Source organism: Notolepis coatsorum, assembly GCF_963971535.1.
Source record: "Notolepis coatsorum genome assembly, chromosome: 1".
Classification (NCBI taxonomy): domain Eukaryota; kingdom Metazoa; phylum Chordata; class Actinopteri; order Aulopiformes; family Paralepididae; genus Notolepis; species Notolepis coatsorum.
In genome coordinates, this window is record NC_140165.1 from 99,746,694 (window position 1) to 99,757,169 (window position 10,476).

At 42.6% G+C, this 10,476-nt stretch overlaps 1 protein-coding gene across 1 annotated transcript in view; it reads right to left on the reverse strand.

Moving 5' to 3' along the window:
• Window positions 1–6,598: 6,598 nt before the first annotated feature.
• The window catches only part of rce1a (Ras converting CAAX endopeptidase 1a), an 18,142-nt gene continuing 14,264 nt past the window's right edge, over window positions 6,599–10,476 (reverse strand). Inside the window, 2 exon segments of the mRNA XM_084312589.1 lie at window positions 6,599–9,884; window positions 9,886–10,010. Of these exon segments, the coding sequence (XP_084168715.1) occupies window positions 9,780–9,884; window positions 9,886–10,010 (230 nt within the window). The 3' untranslated portion in view covers window positions 6,599–9,779.

Here is a 10,476-nt window from a genome sequence, read left to right on the forward strand (position 1 = left end):
TCCATTCATTGTGCTAAGCTAGGCTAACGTGCAGCCAGATAGCTTTCTACTGAACGCACAGAGAGGAAACTGGTATCTATCTTCTTGTCTCTCTCTGGAGAAGACGGTAAGCTAATTTCTCAAAATGTTGGTGTGTTCCTTTAAGTGTACCATAAGGAGAAATGGAAATGGTAGACAATGATATCAATATAGGACTAGAGCTTCCAATTAATGTTTCAGTAACATCGGTCCATCGTCAGCATACAGTGACATATAGACCCTTTTACAGTTTGTAAACAATGCTGATGTTTTTTGAGATGCGTGCGCAATTTAGTCTCTAGAAGTCTCTGGGGACGGTCTGGAGTGAAACCTTGTGACAACTTACCTGTGTGTTTGGTCTCCTTCACCCAGTCAAGTGCTTTCGTCCAGCATGTTTTATTCTTTTTTTATTTAACCATTATTTAACCAGATAAAAAAGCATTGAGACAAAATCTAATTTATAATGCTGACCTGGCCAAGAAAGCAGCAAGGTTTCCACAATGGTAAACGCAACAAAAACATATAAAACACAGAGAACAACACAACAAAAAGCAATCACTACATTGTGCACATTTGGAACAATAAAAAACCAAGGTACGTTACTTATTACTACATGAGCAGCTGGTGGTAAGGACCTCAGATAACATCCGTTTAAAACTGGCAAAAGGAACAAGTGCCATCAGTTTGAGGCTTGACTGAAGGTCATTCCAAGACCAAGGACCAAAATAAAAAAAACTCCTTTTTCCAGTCTCAGTCCGCACAGCAGGTACCTGGAACCGTATCCAGGTACTGGATCTGAGGTTGTAAGAGTCGCAAACTGGTAAAAATCTGGCACATATATAGTGGTAGTTCTGCCTCCCTCACTGTCCCGACATCCAAGCTTAAAAACTTCGGAGATCGGGCCTTCTCTCGTACTGCACCCCGACTCTGGAACTCCCTCCCCCAGTCCATCAGAGACTCCCCTACACTCTCCACCTTCAAAGCTCGCCTCAAAACCCACCTGTTCTCCCTTGCCTTCAACCCCCCCCACCCTTAAACCCCCCCCTCCCCTCCAACCTGATTGATGTCTGTCTCCAGTCTTGTCTCCAGTCTTTTTTGTGCTATCAGGCTGTCTCCCCTGTTCCCCCCATGGTCTCATGTTCCTTTTGTTTTTGTTTCTTTGTTGTTTTTGTTTTTGTTTCTTTGCTTTCGTTTCTTTGTTTGTACTCCTGCTCCCGACTACTGTCAGCGACTTCGGGTTATTGAGAAGCGCTATATAAATTAAATGAATTATTATTATTATTATATTATTAAAATGGCTTTATACAATAAAATAAACCAGTGCTGCATCCTGCAGATAGTAAGTGAGGACCATCCAGTTAGGCTATACAGTGTGCAATGATGAGTTTGATATATATCTCAGTGCAGCATGGTAGAGTGGGTCAAGTTTGGCCAAAACAGTGGGACAGGCAAATCTATAGACACCGTCACCGTAGTCAAGCTGGGACAGGAATAAAGCCAGAGACCAACCATTTACGAGAAGAAGTTGAAAAACAACCTTTAAGTCTGTAAAGGAAGCCAAGAGTAAGTCCCTGAAGACTCTCCCACAGAAAGACAGCAGAGTGCACACTTACGCGAGGGGGCGTTGAAACTCAACGATCGTGACCCAGCTCTAATGCTCACTGCAGCAGACGGAGACACCATTAAATGACTGCCCTATTTCACATTTTGAGAGCTTTGTCAAGATTTTCATTGGTTTTGCCTTTAAAATGACATTATAGAACCCGTCACACTCACACACTACTGAGTTCATTGCAATGGAGTACAACTCTCACCCATATCGGCCCAATATTCTTCTAATGACATATCGTTGTTGCCTTGAGACAGGGGTTGCAAATTAGCCTTGGCTAGAAATCCTACATGCAATACATTTGTATCTTGTTATTGTAACTTGCTACAATGTTTTCTTTTGTCCCTGACCAAATAAACAAATACATAAATAAATATTTACCCAGGGAAGATTTACTGAGCACAAACACCCAGCTGCTACACTCACAGTTCCACACATTCACACTCCACGGGTGTTGGTTTCAGTGCCTTGCTCGAGGGCACTTCGGAGATAGTTGGTGGAGGTCCATTGGAACCGTCGAAGTAACGTGGGAAAGTTGGGTATGAACTTTACTGTACCAATGGAGAAATACTGAAAAGGGTAAAGAAAGACATGTGGATGTACAGTGTGTCAAACACAGGGAAGAAACTAAATGTGGATGTACAGTGTGTAAAACACAGGGAAGAAACTAAATGTGGATGTACAGTGTGTAAAACACAGGGAAGAAACTAAATGTGGATGTACAGTGTGTAAAACACAGGGAAGAAACTAAATGTGAATGTACAGTGTGTCAAACACAGGGAAGAAACTAAATGTGGATGTACAGTGTGTAAAACACAGGGAAGAAACTAAATGTGGATGTACAGTGTGTCAAACACAGGGAAGAAACTAAATGTGGATGTACAGTGTGTCAAACACAGGGAAGAAACTAAATGTGGATGTACAGTGTGTCAAACACAGGGAAGAAACTAAATGTGGATGTACAGTGTGTCAAACACAGGGAAGAAACTAAATGTGGATGTAGTCTGTCAAACAGGGTAGAAACTACATGTACAGTCCACAGGGTAGAAAAGGTGGCATTAGAAGGTTGTAGAGCTCACCTGTAGCAAGCTGCTCCAGGAACAACCAGGCAGCTTATGCATCGTGTTGTTCAAAGTAACCCCACGATCAATACTATGAAGAGTCTGAGATCCGTGTGTCTCTCTCACCTTCATTTGGTCGCTTACACATCTCACAAATATGATTTTAGATGTAAATAATTTATAGCATCAATAAATTAGAACCTCTCAAACCCCTAAATATCTAAATTATCTAACTAATGGTCTATGTCTCCACTGTTCAGTAAAAGCCCCAGATTGGATTGGTACTCTGTATAAACCAGTATTTGGAAGTTAAAAGATTTAGAATTGGTACAAGCAATGAAAAGCTATCGATTCATTAAATACAGGGGTCATAGATACGTTTCCTCAGATTCCATGACTTTTCAATTATATAAAACGGAGCTTCATGACAAACAATGTTATGTAATGTTAAATTTTCTTGTTGGATAGCTGCTCTGAAAGAGCCAGATCTGGTTTTGAAAAGCTACAACTATTGCGTAATACGCTAATGCGTAGTACTTGTTGTTATTCCGCCAAAGTAAAAATAAAAGAAATTCCAAGTTTGGACATGTATTATTTTCCATAACTTTAACAGGCCTGGAAAACAGTTCTGAAAATTCCCTGACTTTTCTGGGTTTTCCATGAGCGTAGGAACCCTGTACAGTGTCAGAGCTGTAAGAAAGAACCATCTGTAGTCTGCGTTACTATCAAAGAAAAGGATCAAGACACAAACACAACCTGACACTCGGATAGTTATGGGAAACACATGGACCGTCAACGCACTCACACAGCATGTAGACCGCATCGCATAATGAGACTCTCCAGCGTAGCAGGCCAGCAAGATGATCTCTCACTCAGCTGTCGACCTGGTGGGTCAAACCAACAGTATATGGCTAGAGTGTCTGCGATCAACTCAATAATAATCATAACAAGTGTCATCATAACCTTAAAATAGAGTTTTTTTTTAGAGATCATCCTACACATTTTCCATTTCAGAATTTCCAGAGATTTTTGGAGTACATTTGAAGATTTTGATATTTGTTCAGTTCCAGTGTGATATATGCCTATACTGCCTGAACCCTTGCACTGTAGAACCATATAACATTTGGACAGCTTGTGTATTTGCAGTTCTAAAAGTCAATCCAAGTCACACAGAAAGTACTGGTCTTTAACTATGAGTGAACACAACACTAACTTATCATCTTTATATAATAAAGTACTAAACCTCTACTGTCTTTATCTATGAATGAACACAACACTAACTTACCATCTTTATATAATAAAGTACTCAACCTCTACCGTCTTTATCTATGAATGAACACAACACTAACTTACCATCTTTATATAATAAAGTACTCAACCTCTACCGTCTTTATCTATGAATGAACACAACACTAACTTACCATCTTTATATAATAAAGTACTAAACCTCTACGGTCTTTAACTATGAATAAACACAACACTAACTTACCATCTTTATATAATAAAGTGCTCAATCTCTGTCTTTATCTATGAATGAACACAAGTACTAAACCTCTACGGTCTTTAACTATGAATGAACACAACACTAACTTACCATCTTTATATAATAAAGTGCTCAATCTCTACTGTCTTTATCTATGAATGAACACAACACTAACTTACCATCTTTATATAATAAAGTACTCAACCTCTACCGTCTTTATCTATGAATGAACACAACACTAACTTACCATCTTTATATAATAAAGTGCTCAATCGCTACCGTCTTTATCTATGAATGAACACAACACTAACTTACCATATTTAGATAATAAAGTATTCAAGCTCTACTCTACTGTATTAACTATGAATGAACACAACACTAACTTTAATAATAATAATAATAATAATAGTTATAAATTAAATAAATATTATCGAATACTAAATTGTATATATATATATATATATATAATATGTAACTAACCTCGTTCCCAGTTTTACCTCCTCCGTGAGATAAAGACTACGTAAAGCACTACGATCGAAAGTGTGAATTTCCGGTGTATGTACTTCCCCTGGAAGCTGCCTCCGAACGGCCGTTGCAGTGGCTTAAACAAGGAAATATTGTGCACTTCCACATTTCTATAATTGTTTTGTCGAAACCAGAAAGCCTGTAGCCGGTACTTCCTGTACTTCCATTTTCACACTTTAGGAGGCATAGCTTTACCAGCCTAGTATGTAACAAGGATGTATTATCCAACCTATTGACAAGTAAATGTCCATTTCTCTTTACATTTTGAATCAAAGGCGAATTAAATCCCAACCCTGCTGTGCTCAAAGCGAAGTATCAGAAATAGACAAAACACGGTGTGATTTATAAAATAAGCTTGTCATTTATTTACAAATTTCTGATTTTGCAGAGTGTGACTCCAAAGATTCTGTAAAAGATTGTCGTATTAAAACACTGTTCCGTTCAGGTTGGTCAGGTCTCCAAAATAATTGCATTTCCAACTGTGGAGGCGGTGAGACAGACGCATGCACGTCCCATCACCAAAATACCTCGGATTACAAAATATAGTCTTCAGTATAAACATCTGTAGTTGAACCCTTTCACTGCCACACAACAGCAGGTTAACCCTTTCACTGCCACACAACAGCAGGTTAACCCTTTCACTGCCACACGACAGAAGGTTAACCCTTTACTATCACACTACCGGCGGGTAAAGGGTTAACCTTCTGTCGAGTGGCAGTGAAAGGGTTAAACAAGCCGACGCAGGACACGCATCCTGCTCTCCAAATGCTCAATTTTAAACGATGCTCCCCTGGTGGTGTATATTAAAATAGCAGTACTACCGACTGCAGAACGCGTAGCAAAAATAGATTTCCATGTCGCTGAAAGCGGCGTCTGCTCTGCATCTTTGCATAATGCAGATTACACGCCCGAGAGCCGGTCTTGCTTAAAACGTGTGAATAAAGTACGTATCGACCACAGGAAAAGGTACATAATGTACGTTATGTTATAGCCATACGTAATATATTTATGTATTGTATGCGTAAAATATTTACGTTTCTTATCGGCAAAAGTATAAAAAAAAAAAACGCACAATCAGAAGTTTAACTAACAATGCTTGGGGTGGGGGGGGGCGAGTTAGCTCACCACTAAACCAAGACACCCACCCTGATACAAACACAACAATACTATGATGTTCGTTTTAACGTTAAGATAGAAAGTTAGGGTTTTACGCCAGGGGGGAAGGGGGGGGGTGTAAATATATTACTTATGTATATATATACATAACATATGCAACGTATTGAACATCATGTATCTTTCTTTCCAGTGGTCGATTAAGTACTTTATTTACGTTTTCCGATGAGACCGTGTTATGAGAGCAAACACAGATGTGTGATTGTTGGATAGGGACTTTTTGGAGGGAAAAACAGGAGAAAGTGTTTACTTTGTCTCTTTACAGCGGGAGAGAGGCGAGCTCCCGAGTGTCTTGCAAACGTTTTAAGTCGATGACAGGAAAGTAACAAAAACCCCTAAGAAGAAGAAGAAGAAGAGCCCGGTATACGAAGTCAAGCGGACCGCTGAGCGTGAGGAAATCGGACAGTAGAAGAGCCCGGTGGCGATGAGGCGGCTTTACACAACTCGCTCCTTAAAGGAACACGCCAACATTTTGGGAAATTAACTTACCAACTTCTCCAGAGAGAGACAAGGAGATGGATACCAGTTTTCTCTCTGTGCATTCAGTAGAAAGCTATCTGGCTGCACGTTAGCCTAGCTTAGCACAATGGCTAACTGGCACTGTCCGCTTCCATTCATTGTGCTAAGCTAGGTAACGTGCAGCCAGATAGCTTTCTACTGAACGCACAGAGAGGAAACTGGTATCCATCTTCTTGTCTCTCTCTGGAGAAGACAGTAAGCTAATTTCCCAAAATGTTGGCGTGTTCCTTTAAAGTGTCCAGGCAACTCGTGTCCTCTCAAAGGGGAGGACATGAGGAAGACGAGCAATCGCGAATGACTTTGACAGTTTTAGATTAAACATTTCTGTCTAGATTTGCTGTCCCTCAGCCAACCAGCTCATGTACATTCGACATGGCTTCGCCGTGGAGATAGGGGCGCGCACCCAAAGCCACGAGGGCTCCCCATCAGCCGGCACGGCTCAACAGGGCAAAGTTTATATCATCTCTCGATTCTGCAGAAAAGGTGAAAACATTTCCCCTTCGCAACATACGGGGCAAAAGCCAGACGCTGAAAACATTCACGGATGAGTTTGCTCTCTTTGGATAATATCATATATAATATATACGAAAAGGCATTCAGTTCCACCCCTTTTCTTTTATTGAATTGCGCACTAATCCACTATCATATATTTGTAAAAGCACAAGACTGGTGTAAGACCTCACTAGTCCCATGCCTTTAGGACGTCAGAAAGAAACTCCAAGCAAAAGGGGAGAGGAGGGGAGAGTGATATCTCAACGTCCCGCCTCTCCCCATCAATCTCTCCTATTAGGACGAGGTGTAATCTAGTAGAGGGCAAAGGGAAAACGAGTTAAGAGTGAATTGGTTTTTCGTGTGACAGATGACTTGATGTCAGCCGGCCAATAAGCACACAGTGTGCGTGTGTGGACGGTTTTGCTTTCCGAGAGATCAACTTCACAGCAGCACTCTGAGAATAGTGCTCTGGTGCCCTCTGGTGGACTTTTCTGGTAGGTACAGGACAGCCGAAGCTCACCACACATCCCTGCGGTTCGCTGATACGGGTCAACTTGCCGATTGAGGAAAAAATACTGAATCTTCTAAGCATCTTGACATGGAAACGTTTCATCTCTGCAGAGCGTGGAAAGCTGTGGTTCCCGGCTTGTGGTTTCAACCCGTCGCCACGGTGAATTCCCTGATTTGGTCCTTTCCCCAAAGATACCCCTTTAGATAAGTTATTGCTGAAGATCCATACGACCTATATCTTGCTTCTTCACAGTACACATCGAACGGTAGCTTATACAGTAGTACACAGACGTGACACGACCGCTTTACGAGTTTCTCCCGTAGCAGCAACTGTGGCTGTAAACTAACTCAACCAGCGCAGCAGGGGGGGGGTAACATTACAACCTGTTCCACTGACCACACATTCCACTTAAATACATTCACACCACATCGACTGGTCTCGCGATAAACTCTAACCATGCTGTATCAAGGATCCAGAGAAAGAGAGAAATAGAGAGAGGGGGGAGGCAGAAAGAGAGGAGAGCGAGGGGGGGGGGGGGGGGAAGGCAGACAGAGAGGAGAGAAAGAGAGAAAGACATTCCACCTGAAATCTAAATATTTTCTTCTTTTTTAAATCTCTCCTACAGCATGAGGCGACACGCCTGGACATGACATTAAATGATATCTCATGACAGCGGCTGCTCCCGCCGGTGTGCGTCAAATAAATAATGTGCTATTCACAAACAAGCAGAACGGAGCATGAGTGAATATCAGTTATTCAATTGAAATATCATCTGTACAAATATGATTTCTGAGCAAAGCTTGATGAAGTGTAAGCATCCGTTTGTGAGTGAGTGAGTGAGTGAGTGAGTGAGTGAGTGAGTGAGTGAGTGAGTGAGTGAGTGAGTGAGTGTGTGTGTGTGTGTGTGTGTGTGTGTGTGTGTGTGTGTGTGTGTGTGTGTGTGTGTGTGTGTGTGTGTGTGTGTGTGTGAAACAGAGAAAGCAATGCGATGAAGTGTAAGCATCCGTTTGTGAGTGAGTGAGTGAGTGAGTGTGTGTGTGTATGTGTGAGTGTGTATGTGTGTGTGTGTGTGTGTGTGTGTGTGTGTGTGTGTGTGTGTGTGTGTGTGTGTGTGTGTGTGTGTGTGTGTGTGTGTGTGTGTGTGTGTGTGAAACAGAGAAAGCAATGCGATTATTCTGACCGTTTGTACTGTGATAGGCAGCAGCATGCAAAGTAGTGGTTTCGAGCATTCATTCACATCTCAATAGAACTACACCTGAGTGTCAGGGGTTTCCAACGCCCCTTTGAAGGTACTACCCCAAAACAATAAAAAGCGGTTAAAACTAAAAGAAAGTGTTAATAATTAAAATAAGGAGAATGGTTAGCCCTGAGCATATTGTCTCAAGTGCAGACCTCGGGTCAGTCAGAATTAGCAAATAACTTCCTTGTGTTTGCTTTAGCCTGCTTGCAGTAACGGATGAGATGTCTGCGTTGGTAGGGAGGTTAAAGGAACACGCCAACATTTGGGGAAATTAGCTTACCGTCTTAGGCTAGTTTAGCACAATGAATGGAAGTGGACAGAGCCGGTTAGCCTCGGCATTGTCCAACTAACACCTCTCCCGAAGGCTAACCGGCACTGTCCGCTTCCATTCATTGTGCTAAGCTAGGCTAACGTGTAGCCAGATAGCTTTCTACTGAACGCACACAGAGAGGAAACTGGTATCCATCTTCTGGTCTCTCTCTGGAGAAGACGGTAAGCTAATTTCCCCAAAACGTTGGCGTGTTCCTTTAAGTGTATGAGCTGTGGCCAGGTTGCTTTAGTGATGACCAGCATCTTGTGGGCTCCTTCACAGGGTGAGCATGTGGTCTCTGTGACGACCAGACCTCGGGCCAGTTCAGGCTCCTTCACAGGGTGAGCATGTGGTCTCTGTGACCACGAGACCTCGGGCCAGTTCAGCCTCAGGGGGAGGAAAAGACAAAGAGAAGCCAGAGGTAACAAAGTAATACAGTGTCTCCACCTTAACAAGGGCCGACCCTCCAGCCTCCCTCACCAGCACCCGCACATGCAGCAGAAGAATATAAAACCCTATTCACCATCTATAATAATCCTTAATTATAATCTCTCTCTCTCTATATATATATATATATGTATAAAACACACTTATTTCAACGGAACAAGTCTCTACGATGGCGGAGGCTTGGTATCGGTGTCACCGGATGATGGTTGAGACCACACCGGTTGATTCATTGAGGGTCACCCTGCTATAGGCAAGTCCCTATTGCGGCTCAGCTCAGCTAGATGGCTGTAACTCCCACTGGGCAAAAACACCCCTACTCCTTAAACCACTTAGTCTGACCCGACATTTGGCAGCTGTCTGCGGAACACTCCATTGGGTCCGGGATGGGGGATCAGGAGAGGCAGAGGGAGCTGGGAGAAGCGACCAGGGTGCAGACGGGGGTGGGGATGCCGTAATAGGCGGGGTCCGTGAGGGGGAAGAGGAAGGAGAAGAAGAGGGACGACGCCCAGCAGGTAGCAGGAGAGGATGGTGCAGCGGTGGGGGTGTTCCAGAGCCGTGCTGACCGCCGGGAAACCCATGTAGTTACAGAAGGAGTGGCAGAGTACTGGACCCACCAGGTGGCCTAGAGAGAGAGAGAGAGAGAGAGAGGAGAGAGAGAGAGAGAGAGAGAGAGAGAGAGAGAGAGAGAGAGAGAGAGAGAGAGAGAGAGAGAGAGAGAGCACATCTGGTATGTCACAAATGTATAGATGTAGCAGTACTGTCTATCTGTATGTCATATATGTCATATATGTTATGATGAATTGAAAATGGGGGACCCTGATGTAAACAAGACGAAAGTCTTTCTCTGCTCTGCATCCCCTTAACAATTGTATGTATTGAGCCGTACTGTACCCATTCTGCAATCTGTTAATAAAGTTTTCAATCAATCAATCAATCAATCAATCAATCAATCCCATGTCAGTAAAGCTCCTTTGAATTTAATTGAAATTTAATCTGAGAGAGAAAGAGAGGCAGACAGAGAAAGAGAGGCAGACAGAGAGGGGGCAGAAAGATAGAGAGAAAGAGAGAGGGGGGAAGGCAGACAGAGA